This window comes from Amphiura filiformis, chromosome 17, assembly GCF_039555335.1.
Source record: "Amphiura filiformis chromosome 17, Afil_fr2py, whole genome shotgun sequence".
NCBI lineage: Eukaryota > Metazoa > Echinodermata > Ophiuroidea > Amphilepidida > Amphiuridae > Amphiura > Amphiura filiformis.
Window position 1 is genome coordinate 54,503,486 of NC_092644.1, and position 24,727 is coordinate 54,528,212.

The 24,727-nt window shown below is 35.3% G+C and overlaps 2 protein-coding genes and 1 long non-coding RNA gene across 3 annotated transcripts in view; 1 reads left to right on the forward strand and 2 right to left on the reverse strand.

The window, feature by feature from the left end:
• Position 1: 1 nt before the first annotated feature.
• LOC140137999 (uncharacterized) lies at positions 2-2,337 on the forward strand. The gene is made up of 2 exons (XR_011856933.1): positions 2-1,393; positions 2,178-2,337. It is a non-coding gene; the product is annotated as an uncharacterized lncRNA (long non-coding RNA).
• A 1,156-nt stretch (positions 2,338-3,493) lies between these two features.
• On the reverse strand, positions 3,494-6,949 carry LOC140137996 (ciliary microtubule inner protein 2B-like). Its single transcript, XM_072159826.1, has 4 exons — positions 6,630-6,949; positions 4,810-4,982; positions 4,246-4,387; positions 3,494-3,847 (listed from the first exon to the last, which is right to left on the reverse strand). The coding sequence occupies exons 1-4, from the start codon at positions 6,724-6,726 to the stop codon at positions 3,519-3,521; spliced, it is 741 nt and encodes a 246-aa protein (XP_072015927.1). The 5' UTR covers positions 6,727-6,949; the 3' UTR covers positions 3,494-3,518.
• A 6,761-nt stretch (positions 6,950-13,710) lies between these two features.
• The window catches only part of LOC140138001 (spectrin alpha chain, non-erythrocytic 1-like), an 85,334-nt gene continuing 74,317 nt past the window's right edge, over positions 13,711-24,727 (reverse strand). The window contains 11 exon segments of the mRNA XM_072159829.1: positions 13,711-13,982; positions 14,533-14,573; positions 14,576-14,679; positions 15,282-15,428; positions 15,748-15,801; positions 16,222-16,323; positions 16,534-16,628; positions 17,479-17,533; positions 23,185-23,361; positions 23,762-23,877; positions 24,516-24,705. Of these exon segments, the coding sequence (XP_072015930.1) occupies positions 13,857-13,982; positions 14,533-14,573; positions 14,576-14,679; positions 15,282-15,428; positions 15,748-15,801; positions 16,222-16,323; positions 16,534-16,628; positions 17,479-17,533; positions 23,185-23,361; positions 23,762-23,877; positions 24,516-24,705 (1,207 nt within the window). The 3' untranslated portion in view covers positions 13,711-13,856.

Here is a 24,727-nt window from a genome sequence, read left to right on the forward strand (position 1 = left end):
TAAAAGTGGTAAAACATATGTGTGCATTCAGTTCTAATTTGAAAATTTTGATGACACCCCAGAAATTAAAATTATTGTTAAATGTGTCTTTCATGACTTAAAATAAAATGGCTAAAACATATTAGTGCATTCAGTTCTAATTTTCAAATTTGATGACGCATCCCCAGAAATTAAAATTGCTAAAAATATTGTCTTTATATATATTGTCGTAATTTCACACACAAAACCTATGGGTCAAGGAACCCTCACTTAGAGACGCTTGACACATGCACCTGCAGATCAACACATTGGAATGGTGAACACAAGTAGGAGCCATTGTATTACCTATAAATGAGCAAATACTTTTGATGTCTAACACTAAATGTAGATGTTTCTATGTAATACCTGTAAACAGGTAATTTTGGTCCCACATTAATTTTTGCACTGATGAACTCATCTGAAAAAGTTTTGGTGAAATTATGAAAGCATGAAATCAGTGACATAGCATTTAAGCACATGATGAAAAACCTGAAATTTAAAAGAACAAACAAATGAAATGTGGCAGTGCAAAAATTAATTGGACAAAAACTGTAGCTTTTACAGAATTTAAAAAGTGAATTGATGCACATAAGATTTGTTCCAATTTTCAAGTTTTGAAGAATGCAAATCATGATTGTCAAATGTTGATCCTTGAATAGTGTTAGTGTACATTGTAAGGAAAAAAATGTCTCAAAGCTGCCATGCACATTTATGTTGTGACGTGTGTTTGTTTTTTTAACAAAAATTAATATTGCTGATAATAATATTTGAAAGTATTTTTTGGAAGAATTGTGTCATTAACAAGATATTAACAAGATATTATTATATCAGTGAAAATATTTCATTATCGTCACCCTCATAACCAACGGGCCTAAGTCATTATTACATGTTTCTCATTTGCAATTTTGATTTTCTGAGTAATGATACCGTATTTAATCAAATTTCCAGCGGCATTCTTCATGAACTTGTGGAATATATCTCCTTTGATGAGGGTGATGTTATGTAAGTTCTGAGCATCTTACAATTATGGGGGAAGGAAGAAAAATGCATTCCGCATTAGATTTTAAATTTTCACAAGCTTTGAGACATTCTAGGGTTTTTTTGCCTAACATTATCACATCATGACATTAAATAAGTGAGCAGATTTTTAAGGGTTTGAAGTATTAATGGTGTGTACTAAACTTCTTGTCACTTCTTGCTTTTGTCTTATTTGGACCATTCCATTTGAAATCCATACACCCCCTATGGAAGACACTATCTTAATCTTTCACACAGGGAGTGTGAATTTCAAATGGGTTACTTAAATAAGTGGCTCCATTTGCAATCTACACCCCCTATTATTATTAATATTATTATTATTAATATTATTATTAAGGTGGTTCGAAACGATGTTTCTGGAAAACAGAAACTGAATTTAGAACCATTTGAATAGATTGAATAAGTTAAGCTAAGTACACTGAGCAAAATAGTTTTTGTTTGAAGGAAATCGAACATACGGTTGTCAAGATATACATGTTTTTAGTTTCTTTGTATTCTATTGTTTTTGCCAATATATTGATGAAGTTAATGAAAAAAATAAGCAAAATGTGCTCATGAATATTCATGTGTGCCAATATTATACCAATATCTTATGAATAAACCTTCATACTAATTTTATTTCATATGATTTTGACATGAAACTTTCCCAATGTGTTTCTATGGCCTAAAAGATTAAAATGTGATTTTCCTGCCCATCTAATTTGCATATTTGCATATTAATTAGCATTATACAAAAGGTTTATTAATTATGCAAATATGCAAATTAGATGAGCGGGAAAATCACATGTTAAAGGTTTAGGTCATAGAGACACATTGGCAAAGTTTCAGGTCAAAATTCTTAAAGGTAAAAGTAGTATGAAGATTTATTCATAAAATATTGGCAAAATATTGGCAAAAATTAATATTAATGAGCACATTTTGCCAATTTTACTCATTAACTTCATCAATATATTGGCAAAAACAATAGAATACAAAGAATCTTTCAACAGCAATATCTCAAAAACCGTTTGTCCGATTTGGCTCAAATTTTAGAATTAAGATTATTTTGCATATCTCTCTGCAACAAGTCTATTTCAATCTCAATCAGAGCAACTTGATTTTGCCTTTCGTACCCCCTTAAGGTCATGCCTTCCATAGGGTATGGATTTCAATTGGAATAACCCACTATGTTTGATGTGAGTGGTGGAAGATAATCATGTTATATAGAAACTTGCCTTCATATTTATAGCTACTCAATTTGTTTTACTGCACAATAAAATGCAGTTTTCAAAGCAAACTCAATGTCTAGTGTCATTTGTATTATTTTATTCAATATTACTTATCAAACTTTGCAAAGTAGATTTAGGGAGCTGAGTTAAGCAAAATCAAAAGCCACATATACATGCACATACTCTTCCTACAAAGTAGATGAAGTTTTATTGTTTTGTCTTATCCTCATAACTAGAAATTTCACATTTTACTCTAAAAAGAGCTCTCATAAAAACGATTGACCATCAAACTTTGTAAGAATAAAGTGGTACATAGAGCATTTCTTTAATTTCCAATTTAGTAATAGCTGTTACAGTAGGAATACAATAATTGGTAGATTTGATAAAGGTTTGTTTTTATTTTGCTTTAATTGGAATCTCCACAGGCAGTCTCTTTGCATTCCGTGTGTGCGTCCCAAATGTTGTGCCATATCGAACTTTTGACCTGTAAATTGATAGAGAAAAAATAGGTGAAGTTTACCAAAATATATTCTCCATTGTACATGTAAAAATCTAAAATGAGTGTTTTGTAGAAATCTCTACACTTGAAATCCAAGAGAAAATCATATCTTTGTACCATATCTTTATATGTCAGGGTTTATCTTCAAAAACTTTGTAGTTTTGATTTTCCAAACGTAAACATTTATTTCCAACCTAGTGCAATATAATTCCACTTCTGCTGAATCAAGCTTTACCTCCCAAAGTGACAAAAGAAACGAAATATAATATGGAAAACACCAGTGCTTGGCAACAAAGATTTATATTGCCAGCTCGGCCTTATTTGTTGGTAGTAGGTCCATACAAAGTGTTACATTTCAGGTGATGTATCACCTTGAGTTACCCCAGTTTCATATTAAGGCGAATCAGAGCCTCTAGGCCATCTTTTTGTAATTTTGCTTAAATAATCCAGTTTATTTCTGCATGGTAATACGTTGATCTTACAGAAAATTAGTCTAGGAAACCACAATACAAATGGAAATATAAAATAATTCTATATTTCCATTTATATTGGAGTTATAACAAATAATAGTCCAAAGACACACATTTTGGCTGTTTCCCTTTCCAATGAAAATAATGCACACGGGAGAAAATAAAAACCCATTACAATCTTACGTATTGAATCCATTATGATACCTTTTCCTGTGAGTGTGAACATTATTTTTCTCTGAGCACAAACACTGCTAGCTCAGGCACTGCTCCAACTCGCCTTAATCTCTAATGCATACAACTTTTATTTATTTTTCCCCACAAAACTTGAAAGACAATGTAGAATGACTTACCAGGAATATGGCCAGTATAAAGCGGTACAAGACCTGATGTTCTGTGATACACTGTGTGAGGTTTTCTTGGTTTGTGTGGCTTTAACTCATACTGCTGTAATCTTTCCCATTCCTGATGTTCACCTTCACAAATCATATCAAGATCCTTAAATCGATCTAAACTATGCGTAGGTTCACTCGTGAACTCGACAAGAGCTCGGTTAGTAACAACAGGATAACCGATGCCAAGACGACCTTGAGTGTTGGGCACAAATCCGGTGAACCCTGTGAGAAAACAGAAATAGTCAGTATATAGTCAGTATATAGTCAGTATATAGTCAGAAATAGTCGGTATATACTGACTATATAGTTAGTATAGCGATAAATCGCTAAATCCTTGTGAAGAAACTTAACAATGCTGCATTGTATTAATTTGAATTTGTCAGCGGAAGTATAACTAACCAATAATCATTACCTAGCCTCAATTGTGTCACTGATGGGGTGCCCCAAGGTTTCATTCTTGGTCCACTACTATTCCTTCATTTACCTTCCTTGGCTAATAATTTTCTAACTTGGTTTCGAACACATTTTAAAGTTACAGATAGGTTGAATTATATACAAAAGAAAAATGACATAATTCAAGTAAAGTCAGTACTTAAATAAAGGGAAATAAAAAGTCTCACCAGACATGAAGCATTTCCTTGGGTTATCATCACGCATGAAGTACGGAGATGTGGAGTATTGCTTCTCATAAGGTGACCGGTAGATAGTCCAGGCATTAGAGATTGGTTTTAGTGGTACGGTTTTCATCGGAGCCCATTGACGCTGTGTGCATAGATGAAAGAAAAAACATAAAAGGTAATCTTGTGGATTTATTTGCCATTGTGAGCCAAAAAGAAGAAGCCCTGGGAAATGTTCTGTCCATCATATCGAGCTGACCTGCCCGCCCGTTAAAAGTCGTCAGTGGGATATTCTTCCACCTTCCTCCGCTTGATACACTATTACCTTTCTGCCTGTCGTTTTCCTCGTTCCTTTATCTCCGAGTCTCCTTTTCTTTCGTTCCTCCTCCCTACTCATTCACCTCTTTTCTTATTCAAACTCTTATGCTGTTCCTACAATTTACGTCTCCTACCATTCCGATTCTATTTGTCATTGCATCGCTTACACAGTCTGTGTCACTCATCTGTCTATTCTGTCTTAATCTCTTTCTGTATGTGATCCTCTCTTGTTCTTTCCCTTCTACCTACCTTCTTTTCTTCTTCAGTCGGTTTAACTTTTCCTTCTTGAATGTACCGAATTCTTCGCATAGAGGATATCTTGGCACTGTGGTCAATTTGATCCTTTTCAAAGTCAGAGATAGCATTGAGAGCAATCTCCGCGTACCTATCGCCGTAATAATGCTGACCTTTTGGGATGTAGCCTATATAAATTGAAAAATAACATAAGGAAAGTGATAATTATGCTCTTCAGTAGATAGCATTTGCTACCTTCATTTGCTTTTAGTAATAGTATGTTGCTATCTTCAGTACATAGTAAATATCACCTTCAGTGAATATCAAACTGCTACCTTCACCATATCTATCTACAAAATTGTTATCTTCAGTAGATAGTAGCCTAGTAAATTTCATGTTCAGTAGATAGCCAACTTCAATCTTCAGTAGAGAGTAAATTGCTTACCTTCAGATAGTAAATTGCTATCTTCAGTAGAAGTGAATTGCTATTTTCATTGGATAAAGTTTGATCAGGTCGTAATCGGCGGGGATTGTTGGGCTTTTACCACTACGCAGAAAAGTAGACGCATGTTAAGACTGATAGTTGGCCTATCTGGTCTTCAATGTGCGTGTTAAAAAAACAGACAACGTATAGGACTTGAATGGATATGATTCGTGATGCTTCTGGCGAGATGTCACGAGACAATTCTCGAAATAAAATATATTGGCTGCTTCGACCAACAATATGTCGTGTACCCTTAATCTGCGATGTTACAAGGCCCGTCGATTACGAGCTGATCAAATTATAGTAAATAAATGTCTTCAGTAGATAATAAATTGCTATCTCCAGCAGATAGTAAATTGCTATCTTCAGCATATAGTACGCCAAAATTGCTATCATCAGTAGATAGTAAATTGCTATCTTCCGTAGATAGCAATTTACTATTTTCTATAGAAGATAGTAAATTGCTATCTTCAGTAGATATAGTTAATGGTTATCCAGTAGATAGTAAATGCCATCTTCAGTAGAGTAAATTGCTATCTATTGCAGATAGTTAATTGCTATATTCAGTAGATAGTCAATTGCTGTCTTCAGTAGATAGTAAATTGCTATCTTCAGTAGATAGTAAATTGTTATCTTCAGTAGATAGTAAATTGCTGTCTTCAGTAGATAGTAAATTGCTATCTTCAGTAGATAGTAAATTGCTATCTTCAGTAGATAGTAAATTGCTATCTTTAGTAGATAGTAAATTGCTATCTTCAGTAGATAGTAAATTCAATCGTCAGGAGATTTTTGAGATAGTTAATTGCTGTCTTCAGTAGATAGCAAATTGCTATCGTCAGTAGAAAGTAAACTTCTATCTTTTGCAGATAGTCAATTGCTGTCTTCAGTCATGGTAAATTGCTATCTTCAGTAGATAGTAAATTGTTAGTACATACTGTAGTCAATTTAATATTCAATAGATAGACAACAGGAATTGCTATCTTCGGTAGATAGTAATTTGCTATCTTCAGTAGATAGTAATTGCAATCTTGCAACCCACAATAAAAAATAAAGCATCTAACTTCATAGCCCGCAGAAGCTTGAAAGGCCCTTTGGTATTTTTGAAATGAAAAAAATGAGGAAAACAGCATTCTAAAAATTGAGGCGCCATTCAAATATATAGCTAATTGATATACTGTCAGTATATAAATTATAGATTTCCATTCGGCTGAACCACTAACATACTCTGTCAGCACATGTATGACAATGCCAAAGGTACTCTGAATTTTGATGATTTCTACGATTATTCGGATGAGCAAATCACTGATTGGCCTTTAAATGCCGGTAATACTCATTGCCAACACTAACATACCTGTATATCCAGGTACCATTTTCTCTTCAAGTTTCTGATCACCAAAGCTCGCTGTTCTCTTCTGTAGCAGTTTTGTCCGTGCAGCTCTCATTGCCATGTAATGTTTGCCAGGACATTCTGGACCAGGAGCTGGTTGGACATCGGCAAGAACGATGCGCCCAGAGCTGGCAACTTTGGGGTTGGTCAGCAAACGAGAGGTGGTGCGTCCAAACGTTTCTCCAATTTGAAATTTGAATTGGGGACAGAATCCACAATATCTGGGGGAAGAAACAACATTTCAACAAAATGGCGGCTATCAATTGAAAATGTATTGTTACCTCCGCTTTTAAACTTATATAAAGAAATAAACATTTTATATTGAGGTCTAAAAGCAGAGGTTAGGGTGTTATATTAATCAGCTCATCCAATTTTCACAACTGGGTTTACAACTTTGAACGATTTTCGCAACCGATGGTGGGGGGGGGGGGGAATCTTCCCCAGGATCGGGCCAAATGGGGTCAAAATTCCGATCCTCTAAATTGAATCATGTACAAACCATGAAACGTTTCAATCGGGGGGAGGGCTCCTGCCCTCGCTGTTTACGCCACGGATTTTGATTAAAGCCTATTGTTGGCATTTTCTTTGAATCCTTACGGTCTTTTAAACTGTAGTAGGCCTATCTATGCCTATACTGGCATAAAATCGCCTGCATGGTAGCCTAATGAACGTTCGTAGGCCCGTAACCAGGGGGGGCAAATCCCAAAATGCCCCAAAAGTCCCCCCCTTTTTTTTAAATCCAAAAGTCCTATTTGCGAGCGTAGCAAGCGGAAAAATTTGTTGTTTTTTTTATGCCTTTTTGGTCAAAAAAGGTCCAAATTTTGGAAAAACGTCCACTTTTTCAAAATAAAAAATAAATAAATAAATAAAAAATCACCCCCCCCCCAAAAAAAATCCTGAACGTTCGTAACTCATGTTTGACTTCCAAAAAAATAAAAGTGCTCGAAATAAGCAAAAATCGCAAAGGGCCATTCGGCTTGTCTTGTGGTGGGATTGAAATCTACGGACCCTCGCCTCGTCAACTTCACGTTAAACTGGTCCACATTTGGTGACACTTTGTAAGACTTCAAACTCGCAAATCAGCAACATGGCATGCCATGGACTAGGTCCTATTATTTTATAGTCCTAGGCCCTATATTATGAGAAAGATGAATTATTTCAGACGGATATATATCATTGGAAGTTTTAACATTAAGCAGAAATTTACAGGCCTACTTACCCCGGTGTGTGGTAAGGGTCGGGTGTCATCAGGACACTCTTCCCTCCATTCTTTCTCGGCATCTTAAGCGTAACTGCCGCCAAAACTTACGAATAACGTCCCTTGTGAATTTGAAATTATATATTTTGCTCTCTAAAACTTGAAGAGCTTCAACTTTAATCAATGTTATTACAAAAGCAGATAGACCTTGTCCTGTCCAGCTTGCCGCAGCTGGATGCGTATGAAATTAGCGTTTGGTTTGCTAGGCGCTGCGCGTTGCTGCGTTGCTACGCGCCCTGCTACGCTCCTGTTTGAACATGCGCCGTACGAATCATTGCGACACGGTAGTATGGCTGGCCAATAGAGCCACAAATACCATATTCTAAGTAGGCCAACCCATATCTAACCGTGTTTAAAATAACAGGTTTTGTGTAAAACTACAAGTTCAACTGTATGATCAGTGACACAATAATCATGACAAAGATGTCCGTCCATTTTGTCATAGGCTTATTTATCATGCCTATAAATAAAAAATTTTGCAAACCAAATGTCGATTTTGTGTAAATATATTTTGATTCTCTAGGCTATCAATTAACGTTCATAAAACAGTAGTGAATTAATGAGGAAACCATAAGGCACAAATCGCACAACAAAGACATAGGGCCTAGTAGGCCTATGATAATTTGAAAAAAAAACTCATGCATCTTGCCTTGCAAGAGTTTGCTTTTCTTTAACAGCTTTTCAATGCACCGTGAGATCATGATTGTTAAAATCGTTAAAAAGTTATAGGATATAATAGGCCTATATTTTATTCTAACAAATTCTAACTTTCTAGAGTCTGCATAACATGTTATCATTTTGTTGCCCCCCAAAAAAAAAAAACCCAACCAAACAAACAAACAACAAAACCATTAGGCTTATTGAATGATCTCATTTTTCTGATGAACAGTTCTTTTACTTCTTTCACCAAGTTTCGCTCATGCGGGGCGAAACAGGAATAGAAGGGGGAGATTCAGTACTCCAGTAGGCCTATCCACGGATTCGGAAAGAAATCGGGACGGGAATAATAAATTAATGTTACATTGGTTCGTTTCGGACCCTCCGAGCAATTCTCAACTACCTCCTTCCAGATGACCTCCCTGGCCCTCCAGATAACCGGGCTGATTGCGGGTCTATTTTCACTAAACACCCCCACATGCTGAAGAACTCGTTTTGAAAGAACGACCTCAATGTTTCCGATATTTACAGAATATCTCGAGGCAAACCCGGGAGGCAAACACGAAAATGTTAAAACAGTTTTTATTGGTCAGTTTATTCTAAACGTTTTAATAAATTTTAAATGTCGGGTTATAAAGGTCATGAAACGTTTTTAAACGTCCTATGATAAAATACAAAATGTTACTGTAAAATATTTGTGACAAATGCTTGCAAAATATTTTGTCAGCGAAGGCAATGGAAGGTGTAAGAAAAAAATGAAAAATTCGTCATTAAAATTGCCATTATGTATTTTTACTCCAAAAAATGTGGGGAAAAAACGACAACGGTATTGACAAAGTTGAAGCCCCATTCAAATACATGTAGTTAAATATAGGCCTAAGTATAGAAATTACAGATTCGTGTAAAATGGATCTCATTTTGTCTACGCGGCTTTCGGCTAAACCTTCAGCAGGGTATGCAACATGTATGATGAACAAAGGTGCCAAAATATGAATTTTGATGATTTTTACGATCCTCCGGATGAGCAAATCTCTGAATGGGCTTTAAACAACAGTATGTCAGTGCATGGAAGAAAGCTTTCTTCCATGGTCAGTGTCAGAATGTTTTGCATCAAGTTTTAAATGTTTTTGGTCAGTGTTGTTTTAAAAACGTTTTATAACCTGACAACCAGGTTTTCTGTAAAACGTTTTGTGTTTGCTGGGATATGTCACTTGTTCTCCACATGGAAACAGTCTATGACAATATATTCCCAATATTTATACAGGCCTATATAAATCTGTAATAATGATGCCACACAAAGCGGATGAGAAGTGATGAAGCTTGATGAGTGGGGGTTTGCAGTGTCTGCACCCTGTCAGAACCCTTCCCCAAAAACCCAAAAATTACGAAAATGTCCGCTTTTTCGGGCAAAATTTGTTGACCATGAAATTCTCCATGCCCCGACAAAATTTTCTGGTGCCTGCACTGGGTTTATGTAGTCCTTCTAGACGGAATATCTGGAGGGGACGTCACCACCCCCATAGACATACTCGTTTGTCTGGGACCACCCCCACACACAGAGGTCTACTATCACACCACCCCTAAAAATCATAATAGAAGTCGTTTTGGTAGCAGGTCAGTGGGGTAAGTTTGCAATGAAAACGTAAATTTTGCCCCAATGGTGTAATTTTCAGTGATTTGTTTTCTGACGGGGCGGACCGGACCGTGGAGGATTAGGGCCTATACAAGCCGATGGAAAGCTGAGACCATATAATACCTAAATGGTATTATGGTCTCAGATGAAAAGTGTATATTTTAGTGAGTGGATATGTGAGGGGATGAATTCGTAAAACCTGCCAATCAGGAACATTTTATACCGACGAAGACTATTTAAGTTGCAAAATTCTCCGCAAACACAATTATGGCTATGGCCAAAATGTTTGAAAATAAACAATTTAATAAATTAAATGTCGGGTTATACAAAGGTCATGTTAAAACTGTGTGAAAATAATGCACTTTTTTTGAACTCACATAGTACATGAACTCCCAATGAACACCATGATTTATAGTGCTATGTCAAGCAATAGGCATTGTCAAAATTTGTGCGTTCTCGCAAATTTGGAACTTCACGATTGGCCAGTCGACGATTAAAAAATCTTGTCGAGTCAACAATTTTGTTAAATGTTAAGGCATGTTGGAGAGAAGCATGGCACAGCAGTGTTTGCACTCAAATATTGAAACAAATAGAGCTGACACACAAGAGGAAGGGGTGGGTCAGGTGGTGTATGACATGCATTCCCTAAATTCAGTAAATTTTCATCGTCAACCGTGTAATTGAATGGGATTATTTTGAAATTTTAAAACGCTTGAAATATCACAAACAAATAGGCCTATGTTGATAAATAATATAAATACAAGCTAAAACCGTTGGGGTTCGATAATGAACCCCACAAAACTAACTGAGTATATGGAAAATGCCATATGGCCGGGCGGTTTCACGAGTTGCCGGCTCGATCATGTCATCCGCCGCCTGGGGTGGGTTCGATACAGGAGATCCCAAGGGGTGTAATTTCAAGTCATAAACATGTTTCTTGGAGGGGGAATTACCCAAAAACTTTTTTGTATAACATTGGCCTAACTCAAGAACCGTAAGACATACGGAAATATAAATGAGATTGCTCCCCCCACTCACTTCCTATGCAGTCAATGGCTCCAGTTATCCCACTCACCTGAAAGTCAAACCTTTTCAAACTTCTGACAATTGTTACTAAGAATTTTTATCACACTATATCTCCCAGTTTTGAAAATTTCATCAGTGTTGCAACTTCCAAAATTTTGATATCAAGAAGTAGGTACTTATTTTGATCATTTCCATAATTTAGACAGACCAATGGTGTTATACATTACAAAATCACTTTGTATAATATTTGTTGATATCTAGTCTAACTTGGTTTATCTGTGAACCATTTCATTTGGGGCGTTATTATGTGAAACTGTTGTACCATATGAAAGCATCCCGTTGGTGTCAAGTACATGCATGCATATTGCATAACAGAGTATTCTACATTACCCCTTAAGATTCATAAATAAAGACACATTACAAGAAGGTTTTCAAGCAGTTACTATTTATTCACCTTTCCCAGGATATAGAACCAGTATTATACCATGATAGCGTGCACAGCATCGCTACCATGGTAGTATGAATACAGCGGAATGCATTAGAATTAGCACTGAAAACAGTCTGGGTAAATTTCCCTTACTTAATAACATTTTGTAGTGAAGTAGAAACACTGCTATATGACCTAGAAACACAGTCTTAATTTCAGAAGATATATCATTTTCTTGAATGGGAATTATAAATGAGTGGAATTACTATTCAATTTCAGTTTATTTTGTCATAACACAATTATCTTAAATACTCTATTATATGTTCATGTTGTCGTAAAATTCTATTAAGACTTTTTCGTTGACATTTCCAAGCTGTTTTCAATGCAAGATAAATACATTTTATAATGAAACTATTTTGTGTGTTTAGTGATAATTAAACAGAATACAAATCATGCAGAATTAATCATTCAGAATACAGGGCAGTGTAAAATATTTAAAAATGAAATTGATTTAAAGTACACAAACTTTCTTATCAATTTATTTATGGCAGCTTTAGCCAGTTAATTTAAATGTATTTTATGAATACATTTTTGTTTTTGATTACAAACAGCTAATAATAACAAGAATTTTATCAAAATAAATGCTTCACTTACTCAAAACTTGTTTTTAGTATAATAAAGCACTGTAATGGAATGCAATTTATTACTTGATTGATAAAGAGTGTCTTAATAGACTAACAGTGTGAATACACATTACTTATTAACGAAATGTGCATCACACCTAGTTACATACCTAAAATACCAATGATCTATGGAGATAGTCTATAACTACCTGATTGAATACCAAGTTTGAACTACATATGATGAATAGTCTTCTAGATATACCAGGTTTAGTGATTCAACTTACGAGCACTACTTTTATGGTTCTACATAGCACAGACTGACTAACGATGAATAACGACGACTAACAGTGAATACATTGGTTTACACACTAGATAATCCTCTACTATTGCTGATACACATTTGGAGGTGAGTCAATAACTTTTACATTATTGTTGAACTAACGAGGAGCAAAAAATGGAAAATAAAATCAAATCAAATCCAGAACAAAAATTGAAAACATTCCAGTCCCTGGGTGCATTCACAAAGGCTTCGTCACGTATTGGAAGTGCTCAGACTAGTGTTTATCCTTACTTCAGTTGAGACAACGATAGAGCCACCTTTGACATTAGCTTCATTAGAGTATCATTGACACCCAAATTCAACCCAATTTAAGGTGGGCACATGCTTCTTGAAGCACTTACAATTGATGGTAAACCTTTGTGAATTGCACCCTTGATGTCTAGTATCTACAAAGCGTCATGGATCGCCAAAGTACTAACATGCTCACCACTCTTAGATACTTTGGTTACATCGACCCATCAAAACAAATACACTCATTATTACATTTATTGGACATGCAAGATAGAGGAATTCAATCGCTTCTAAAGCAGCACTATTTTCACCAAAAAACCATTATGGACCACTAATACCAAAACCATTATGGACCACTAATACCAATAGCTGCAATCTTGGTAACTTATAGCGCAAAGTAGTAAGGATATGAAACATAATAAATGATCAAAATAAACTCGTTTCTACCGTATACAATTTTATATTATTACAAATTTCAATATTGTTTATAGCAAAATTGGAGAGACTACATAAATACACCTTATGTACGACTATAAACCCAAATTTATTATAGCCTACCAATATTTATAGTTTATTAAAGGGAGTAACACTAAATTATATATTTTAGATAAAATCTTGATATATTTTATATTGTGCTAAATTTGATTTGATTCTTCAACAATACTCATCCTAGACATGAAATTGGTAACATTTGTGATATGTTCGGGAAAGGTGAACCTATTCTACTACATTAAGCATGAATACACCGATATAACATTGCCCATTGGAATTGATACCATTTGTGTCAAATTTGTGGGATTATTTTGCAGTACTATCATATATTGACTTAATAAGCCATAATGCACGTAGCTATAACATATAGTAAGTAGTCTGGTGACACTAACCACTAAGTTTCCATGGCAATGGCCATATAGCCTGCTTGCCAGTGAATACTTTTGAGCGTTATATGAGAGAAAATATAAATAGCCGTGGTGCTGACATGCATGTGGCTGGGTGCTAGTTCTGGAACATTCTGTCGGTGAAGTTGACATAGTCGAGGGCGTGTGGTACTTCTCGACCTTTGGCGTCGCGATACGGTTGCATTCGTAGGATGCAGTACTCCGCCAAATGGATTGGTAGGTTCTGTTGAAGGCAAAAAGAAAACAAACGAGAAAGTATTGTTAATTGATTATCAATTATTTTGTAAAAACATCCGCTGTCGTTACAAAACGTTTTGGCTTCTGCTTTGGACGTGCTACCGTAAACCTTTCGTTTCAAGCAATATAGTGTAAAAATGGTGCCTGTTATGGCTTCAATTGGGCTTTATTTTCCTACATGATGGGGCACGTCCCCCTCTGCGTCATGCAAGCGCCACGTGATGGCCACTCCCACAGGCTCCTGTTAAAGCTTTAGAGGAGACTAGCAATACAGATGTGTGATGCTAATATCTATACCCTGATCCAATTGGCCAATCAGAGCTTTTCTTTTCTATTCTTGCACTTTGCCTGTTGGCCTTACTGTGTTTAAATAACATTATGATAGCAGGTTTAGATCAATTTCTGTATCTTCATATGACCATCTCTTGTGTCTTTGCTTTGTTGTTACTCAGTAAATATCCAGGTATATGGCACTTTAAAACAAAGAAATCTTCAACACTTTCCAGTAACATTCCCCACACTAAGCGCTAACTTACCGCATACAGCTCTTGTTTGTTGACATACGGTTTGCCCTCGCACTGAGCGCCCGGAAAGCGTTCTCGATTTCGTCTCTTGAGTTGACATTCTCAGTCTCCCTACTAATCATGAACGACATGTACTCTTGTAACGACACATGACCATCCCTGAAAGACAGAAAGGTTACAAAGCTTAGAAAATAATTTGAAAATTATGGTAGACACATCATATATATAATTTCTGCATGACGAATAGCATCCAATTATAAACTGTCCACAACAGCTCTCCTTTGTATTATGACTATGAGGGCAACATTACTAAATTCTATTTTACAGTGCAAAGTCAATGTTGCCATGGTTGCTACCTACGCTTAGCAAATCATGTAAGGCACTTCACAGCTTATATAGGGATGGTTTAGAGTAAAATGTTATTCGGAATTACGCAAAATCACAACAATATGACACATCAAATTCAACCTACATGTCCAATCATGTATGCTGGGATCCATATTCAGTGAATATTTTACAGTAGAGGTTTTCACTACAAGAATTCATATCAAGCAACAAGGTATAAACAGGTGCACTATCAGATTGAACATGGTTGTTGAGCTGTTGTCAGGTGTGACTAAAACTTCATCAGAACCTTCATGAAGCCTAGTTACTTGTTATGCATAGTTCATATTGAATGCTGGAATGCCAATTTAAAAGAGTCAAACTAACCCCTCCCCCTCTCAACACCTTACACCTACTCCATTCAGTACAAGACTTACCCATTGGGATCTACTTCATCTAAGATGGCTTGGAATTCATGGTCAGGTTCTCCCTCTTCTACCATCGGTAGATCGTAACCAAGGGAACGCAGACAAGATTTGAACTCGATGTGATCCAGCTTGCCGCTCTTGTCCTTGTCGAAATGCCTGAAATTAAATTAAATACAGTGTTGTCAGAATACAATTCAAGTTCTAAATTACATGAAAATACATTTCTTTTGTGTGTTTTTGCATTCTTGATAAATATTCAATTTAGATAAGCATAAACTGCAAAAACAAACCTAATACTTCAAAAAAAAAGTAAGTTCTCCTTTTTATTTGGCTTGATATCTTCAAAACTAATTCATTCAATAAAATGAGTCTTGGCACACATCATCTATCAGATCATACCAACACTAACTGAGAAATAGAAAAGGGAACTTTTTGAGTATTCAACTTATATTTTAAACAGGCAAGTTAGACTTACTTGAACATCATACTGAATTCCTTGAGTGATTCTTCGCTGACACCAGTAGTGTTGCTGAAATTAAACAAGATAAATGAAATATTAAGTCAGTATTCATACAGGCACAATGATTATCTTTAAATCATTTCAATGTTCCCCAAAATGTCCAGATTTGTTTCTAGAAACACTGGGAGTCAATACTACCCGTTTGTAGTCATGCACACTTCAAATATGGTCGTAAAAAGAAAAGAAACTGAAGGAAAGCCTGGGTAGGCTGACATATAATAACTTTGAATTGTCAAAATCAGAGCCACACAGGGATCAAACCTGCGCATTCCAAGTCTAGAGCTCATCCAATTGCACTACATAAACTGCAGCTGATGAATCTTTATTAGTCATGATCAAATCCCCAAAGAAAATTTGACAATGTATTTTTAAGCTGTCCACTGATTTCAACACATGCGTTAACGGATTCTATTTCACTAGCTGACTTACCGGGCTTGGATTTGTTGTTCCAGGTTATGCTGCATACGCATACCAAGTTGATCCAGCTGATCCCATTGCTGGGCTAAGCCTACAGTTGAATGTTCTGTGTATCTGCAGAAAAAGAATGGAATTACAATGTTTATTTAAATAGAAAAATCAGCAAATAGAATTTATTTAATAGGATGCATCATATAAATTCACCATCATTATTAGTGAAGATCATTCAAAATTGCCTACAAGTGATAGAATAGTAAGTCAAAACGAAAACACAATTCATGTAATTGATTTACTGCACATATGAAGGTGATGAGGAAGACTTACCGGTTGTCCAAGATCAGCTTCTCCTCCATCTTGGCACCAAGATCTTCTATCTTCTTCAATTGACTCTTGTTGGCTCGTACTTCCAATATCTTTTGCTGTGGGTAAAAAAAAAGGTACAAGCTTTATTTGATGGGTTTTCAATATCCTGGCACCGGGATCTCTAAATTTCACTCTGATTATAATATGCTGATAATGATATGTGACACAATCTGGTCCATGGGGGCTGAAGGTGGCAAATTTGAAACTGAAAAGGTAAAAATATGGAGTAATAAACAATAAAATACATAAGAAAATAGACATCAACTTTAGAACCAAGTATGCTAGACCGTTGGTGTTTTCAGTAAATGATAGCCTATTGTATGTATAATGTAATAATTACATTTTAAAAATGCCTCCTTTGGCCCCCATGGACCAGATCGTGTCACATATGAAAATTGTACTTTGATAACTGTGATAATAAAGCAACTTTTGTTTAGGCCATCTCATGCAATCAGATTTTACTAGCATCCTATCCAATTTGCTTGACTAAATTAACAGAGTTCCCACAAACATTTAATTTGTTTTTGAAGTCCTGACTTTTCCCTGGACTTTTTTCATTTAAAGTGGTTGTCCCTTGTGTGGAGCCTGGATTACTTTTGCTTATTCAAGTACATTGCTGCCTAGTCGGAGGTGGATGTAAGTCACTTTCAATGAAACATTTAGCCTATCATAGGTTCCTATGTTCAATAATTTTTCACTTTTATGTCCTAATTTTTATAGAAAATATTAAGTTTCACAGGGGTACTCTGCTCCCTCTTCCTTTCTGGTTACAAGAATCTTGTTTGAAAAAATTTAAATCTTTACCTAGAGTAGGCAGCTCATATAAATGCTGCTCTGGGTAAAGATTAAAATTTGTTCATCTTATCAACCCAGAGTTTATTAATTTCAGTAATCTTGGTGATTTACCTTGAGAGCCTCCAGTTGAGTTTCCAGGGTTCCAGACTCCTCAACCATGGCAGCCCTGGAAAGGAAAGTCAAAGAATAATATTAGCAAATATTACCTGGTAATATTATAGTAGTATGACTGTAAAAACAAATCAAGGAATGTTAGTATGTAAACCGTTAACCTAATGAAAGAAAAATGTTAAGAGTTAGTATCTATGCAAGGGTATGCAATGCAAGTATGACCCTTTCTGATTCAATAAAAATGTTGAGTCTTGTGTACAGTAACAGGGCACATCCCATGCAGTTCAACACTCCAGAGGGGCTGGAAATGTACATTATGAAACAGTGCTGAATGCAAGCATACTACAAGAGAGTGAAACATGCTGATTTATTTCTACATTGAATGATTATGTCTATAGATTAATGACTTAATGGTAGTCTTTATTTAGTTCTTAAGTAATCAAATGAACCATTGATTCTATTCACAACAATATGGTTAGGCTTTACTTCAATATTGTCACCTACACCATGCAATAATATTAACTCATATGCATTTACTAAGCACATACCTACAATCCGACTTTGCAATTGCACATATGAAGAGCTTTGTTTCAAAACTCCTTACATCCACTTGTCAAATTTTGAGAACACATCAAAAAATCATCAAAATAATCACTGATATAAGGTGTTTTTCAGTAAAAGCAATTTTTGGTGGGATGCTCACCCTACCCAAGCATCACGCCAAAAACTGCTTTTGTTGCAAACCCCCATATATCAGTGATTTTTTTGATGATTTTTTGATGTGTTCTCAAAAATGGGCAAGTGGATGTAAGGGGTTTTGAAACAAAGCTCTTCATATGCACACACACATGACACAACATTATGTTAGTCCTCTACTACTCACTCACACACCCATGACTCACTCTTGTGCTCACTCAAATATTCACTCACTCAATTAGCAACTCCACATGTACAACATAGATCCAATACTTATATTATCAGATTTTCCCCACAACTTATTTGTACAAGAGTGATCATGTAGCAGAACACTAGTATGTATAAATGAAATCCCTCACTTCTACAAATGTACTATCTATATGATACAGATGATGATATGGTCAATTCCAAGCAACCTCGCCCAAATTGTCAAAATTTAAAAATCAAGTCAAGTATGTGATTTTGGTCTCATATTGTAGCTAAAAAGCTATATTTTCTGAAAACATAGTTTTTTAGGAGGAAATGGTGTCCATTGTTAGAAAAACATCCTAATTTGCATAAATTTGCATATTCTTGACTGGTAAAAGCAGCAAAACTAAAAACACAGCAACTGCTCTGTACTGTAAAATTTTGGAAACAAATTATGCATGTGAATATAAAGTTTATAAGTAGCTCAAAATATAAACACCAGAAATTTTCAAATTTTATAACGTGTAGCTTCGTCAGCATTGTTTGAGTACCAATTTTACGATTAAAAGCATCATTCCAAGCAAAAAGTATCATTTATTACCACTGCAATTTTAAAATAAGGTTGATTTTCATTGAAACTAGAATGCAAAGCAAATTTATTCATCCCTATCCAATGACCCAAAAATAATTTTCAAAAAGTCTAATTTATGGCGGTAACGACCAATTAAAGTTGCATCATTCATAACGCTATGGAATGATGCATAATTCATAATGTGCCCATATGAAAAAAAAAATTCACAATTTTGGGTTAGAACTTTCTGAAATGCATTGCACAGAATTATCTTTACAGTAATTGATGTTTCAGCATTGCCTGAACCATTGTAAGTGACATAACTCCACAAAAACCCCTGCATCATTCCGCAACGCCATAAGGATTCATGGATTGCAAGGATTTTTTCTTTAAATTTACAATAAAATAAAAACAGTGATGATTATTTCTTGATAGATGGTGATAGTTGTTATGTTACATCCTATGGCTAACACCCAGTGCTAAATTTCACTTCCAAGAATTTTAGACTAGCAAAATGTTGACATAATTTTTGTTTCAAAATGTGACCATGCAACACAAGTTATCTGATTTTAAAAAATCGGTGATAAATATTTTTGGATAAATATTGATATTTGTCAGCTAACATAAGTAGCCAAGTATATAATACACAATTTACTCAAATTTATTGCTCTATTTATTTTTATTTTCAAACATGGACTGCTTTTCATTTTCTATGGGATTTTACACACATCATCATTCCGCAACGCTCCTTGCATCATTCCGCAACATGACCTAGCGTCGGAAAATTTGGCATAAAGAGACGATGCCCAAATTTTTTTTAAATCGATACTGACAATTGTCAGTTTACATCCTATGCTTTAGATTAAGTGGCAAATTTAATATCTCAGATTACTAAACTCACAGAGTTTGTCAAAAATGTTTTAGTGCAAAAAATACTGGTCCCGTGCGCATCATTCCAAGAACGCCTTGAACTTTGCATATGCAAATTAGGAAATTAGGGTGGTTTGGAAAAGTTTCTCCTACCTTAATCATTCACTAACCAAAAATACTTTAACATTATGCTATTCACCTTGTGCTGTTAATACATATTTGGCTGCTGCATCAAAAAGAAATTCGTACAAAGGCAGTTTGCATCATTCCGCAACGCTTGGAATTGCCCATATACCTTTTGAATTCCAAATGATCGATTATTGAAAGATGAGAAGTACAGTTCCCATGGTATTCTAAATTGAACACTCAGTTTGCTATACAAGATATAAATGATTGCTAAAAAGGAAACATTTCATTCTTAGACAAGACTGCGCTAGCAAAAGATGAGCTGTGCAGACCTGTTGAACTCAGCTAGTACCCAAGTAAATGGCCTGTGAGATGCACACAATGTATGCATCTGTAATGATTACTTGGTCAAGATTGATTGTAGTCATGTATTAACTGCATCCCATAGGATCATGCTAAGAGCCATGACAATTAATTTTGCATACTCAGTCACTCACTAAATACCGTCTAAGAATGAAGTATTTTCTACTGTAATATTATGACTTGAATGCCTATACCCTAATGGAAAAATGTCTGATGATTAGAAGTATGTGGTGAACAGGTTTCATGTGTTAGCCTTCTGAGTTGGGCCATCCAAAGAACCAATCCATTGCTTCGGCGGTGTACTAAATTTACCAGAAAGCAATTTCAGTAAACAGAAAGTAACAATCTGTTTATTTACATTTATCCAAATTCAAGTGGTAGTTTTGATATCTTATATAATAGCAATGGTAAATGAAATGCGTGGAAATATGTATGGAGTATAAAACTAATTAATTTGAAAGCAATAGAGTCAAATCCACTTGTTTTTCATGAAAGATCAAACATGAAACAGAATTGCAAGCAAAATAGGCATTGTCCCATGGAAAATGGCCGACTCAGATGGTAACTTACTTCTCTAAGTTTGGATCACCAAATATAGAACCACCAATCCTATTGTATTTATATGTCCAAATATATACACAAATTGCAGAAAAACACAAAAAAGGAAAGGAAAAGGCAAGCAAAATATAAACAATAAGCATGGCAAGCAAGCAGGCAGGCAGGGTTACAATATACAATTAAAACTGGGTGTGATGCGAGTACATGCAAAGTAGGTGCAAATATAACGGGTTAAAATATTTATCAATTTTAAATGCCTTCCAGTTTGGCATTGCTTTTTTTATAAAGTCGAATGTGTTGTTTTACCATTCTTTTTCATCCAACTATTACAGTACTTTTTAATTTATTATTACAATATATCATATAATACAATAATCAATTACAATGTTTAATAGATTTTGTCTATGGATAAAAAGTTATTCAACTGATACAATAATCACATGAGCTTGTATTCTAATACACCTATCAGCAGTACGGTGCAATTTTTAAACACAAAATTAGTTATTCAATCAATCGGTTATCGTTTCATATCAACACTTATGTAAGTCACACATTTTTGACATTCTTTCATAAATTCATCAAAAAATCACATGCTGTAGTGTACACATAAATTGATCACATGCTGTCTCTTACACAGTCTACCAACTTTCCATCATATTTAACTTATCAGCTCAATACCATCGTATATTTTATTTGCCAATCGATGGTGTCTGTGTAAGAAATTTCTTTTGACATGCATTTCAAAACACACACAGCAGGCCACAAAATCAACCAAACCATATAGAAAAGAGCTAATAACCCGATTATGTAGGTCCCGTAGAACAGTATAGGTCTAGCAGCCACAACATGTCAAGTAGGATGCGAGCATTTGATACGAGGGCGCAACAACGTTTTGTACGTAATGTGCCGAGCAACACACACACAAACAGCCATCAGGGAATATACAGATAGAAGAATAGTAAGAAATCCAATAGATTATATCATCACAATAAAGTGGATTCATTTCATGTAGCAGCCTGATTTAAGCAAAAATATTCCTGGAAAACAAACACTGTGATATAATACAATATTTAGGTAAAAAATATGTAATATGTGACATGATCAAGGGAATGAGTCACATGTCGGCAATTTTCAATTAGAAGTTTTTTACATCATTTTCTGGCAGTTTATGAATGCTCCATTTTGATGCAAACCCCATCAAAATCGGACATCTGGTTACCGAGTTATGAGCAATTTATCAATGGCTGAAAACAATGAAAAACAAAAAGAATTTGAACACTGTTTTTGCCAATATCTCAAAAACAATATTAGTGACATCCGACTCATTCCTCTTGATCATGTCACATACCTCCAGCCAAAATAGAAGTTTGCTTGTCCTCCACTGGCCGACCCTTACTTTGAAAATCAGGACAAAAGTGTTTACTATTTGGCCTAATTTTGGAAAGTCCAGATTTTCCCCCCAAATTTTGACACCCTAAATTATAACACAAAACATGTTTTAACAGTTCCTTGACATTTCTAAACTGTTAACATACGAAGCGATACAGTAATGAAAAATATTCCATTCACGCCTAGTTGTGCTTTTTTATTAAGCTAATCATGCATCAAAAAATGATCTAGTCAATCAACCCAATCTCCTGGAGAAGTTTTGCGGACAAGCAGATATTTTTTTGGCCTTATATTGCTTTTATAAACACTGTGTTCAATGCTTTACTCTTCCAAAATGACAAAGTAGCAACAAACTAAATTTCTACTTTTAATTTTGTAGTTTGATCAAGTGAATACAGTACAATACCTGTTGACGAAAAAATACCATATTAACAACATCCAACACTTAAGTTTTCACACCAATTTCAATTTACAATATGATAATTCAAGGACTTCCCCAAACACTCTTAGGCTATGCTTAAGATCCTTATGATTAGATTTGGCACAAGATGTACCTGTGGGTGTTAGAATTTGCATTGATTGTTAGATTTGGCGCAAGACTATCTACGGTTATGAAGGGATAGAGTGTTTGAGGTATTCCACATATTTTTACAAGATATTATTGAATTGAATGAGATCAATCTGTGAAGAAGAGCATTAATAACCATGATAATGCTTTGCAATCATGATGTTTGGTACAACCTGTTGAAGTCAATCATTATTAAAGTGAGTGTTTAACCATAAAACAACAGGAATATTTTGAAATGCTTGCAGTAATCGACCAATCCTCACTGCCCATTCAATAGCATTTGATCAAAATCCAACTATGAACTCATATTAAATCTTAATTTAACATATTTTCTCCAATGAAAAATGCCCTATCTGATCTGTCCGTCCATACATACCTTGTTTCGGTGAGCCATTGGTGGAAGCTATTAGCCAGCTGGGCAAACTGCTTCCTAAGCTTGTCATTTTCATCTTGTCTTTCTGTCTCTTTGTTGAGTTCAACCTCACGTTCCTTGATGATACGTTGCAGGTTACGCCAGGTCTCCTCCAGGGCTTCCATGGTGAACCAGGTGTACCTGGGATGAGAAAAGAAATACACATTGCATTATTAAATTATATTAATGCACATTTCAAACAAGACCTATTACATATTAAGAAACTATTCTTTCAGTTTCACTTCGATCACGTCCAATGATGGTTCTAAAAATCATTTGTAATGTTGAACAGTCACTGAGGAGGATTAAGTTTGAGTATATGTAAGCTGTGATTGTATGACTGTGTTGTATGCTACATTCCCTCTATATCTGAAGAGTAAACGCATTAAATTCAGTACAAACAAGCCTAGTATTGGTTCAGTGGCTCTTGAGATAGCTCTTGATATTTTGAGAAAATATCTCATAACGTTTTATGTTGAAGCCTATGGCTAGCACGCAGAGCATAAAATACCAATCTATGATGTCTAATCAAGATACTTACGGATTGGATGTGACATTGTAGCTCTTGATTTGTTTGTCCAATGCAGCCAGTTGTTTCAGATCATTCTGTGCACTGCTCAGGGAAGCAGTGAAGGCATCATGGGCTTCCTTCAATGCCTATAAAGAAACAAACAGAGTACAATTCAAAATCAAATTTTCTATACCATGCAGGTTACTTAACTTTGTGAACTTCCTTATAAACTTAAAATTTTCTTAATAATTTTGTCTGTTAAACTGTTGAGTACCCAGTACATTAGTACCCAGTTTTGACCACAATTTATTAGTGGAAGCTGGTGGCCTAATAGTAAATGGATATTTATGGGTTTGAATCCTATGACGGTGCATTTCCTTACTTTTTCAGTTGGGTTGTGCACAGGCCAGGATTTTGTTTATATGTTGTCTAGTTTAATTGTAACATTTTGGGTTAGTTAACTATTCATGGTTTCCTGCAAAATATATTCAGTTACCTCTTGTAGCGAGCAATTGTTCTCCATTGTGCTTATTTATTCTTGTGCAGGATGTGTAAACCCATTATCTACTTCAATTCAGCACATGGTCGAATGACTCTTATTATCATTTTGATAAGTTGTATAACTCACAACAATTCTCACAGTTTGGTTGAGAAACCTGTTATTGAACATTCACTTCACACAACAATCATACATCTATCATGCTCATCATAATTTGTGTATTATGTGATATTATAAATGGTGGTATTTCTTATTCTCATGCTACCCACTGGTTTCAATACTCACCCTGATCTCTTCAACAGAGTTACAGCGCACTGGGTCGGTAAGATCCTCCTCGGCATTCTCAAACCAGCTGTTGAAGGCTGATGCCTTCTTGGCAAACAACAAGAACAGATCTTCAACCTCGCGGTATTGTTCCTGGGCACGCAGCAGACGTTGACGACGGTTGTTGGAATCCGACAACAGCTTCTCCCACCTATGCAAGAGGAAGAGGTAGT

Excerpts from the sequence above, each read along its gene's own strand:
- LOC140137996 (XM_072159826.1), bottom strand. The coding sequence starts at position 6,726 with ATGGCAATGAGAGCTGCACGGACAAAACTGCTACAGAAGAGAACAGCG. Across the intron at positions 4,983-6,629 it reads AATGGTACCTGGATATACAG|GCTACATCCCAAAAGGTCAG; the intron begins GTATGTTAGTGT and ends CAATTTATATAG. Across the intron at positions 4,388-4,809 it reads CGACTGAAGAAGAAAAGAAG|CGTCAATGGGCTCCGATGAA; the intron begins GTAGGTAGAAGG and ends CTATGCACACAG.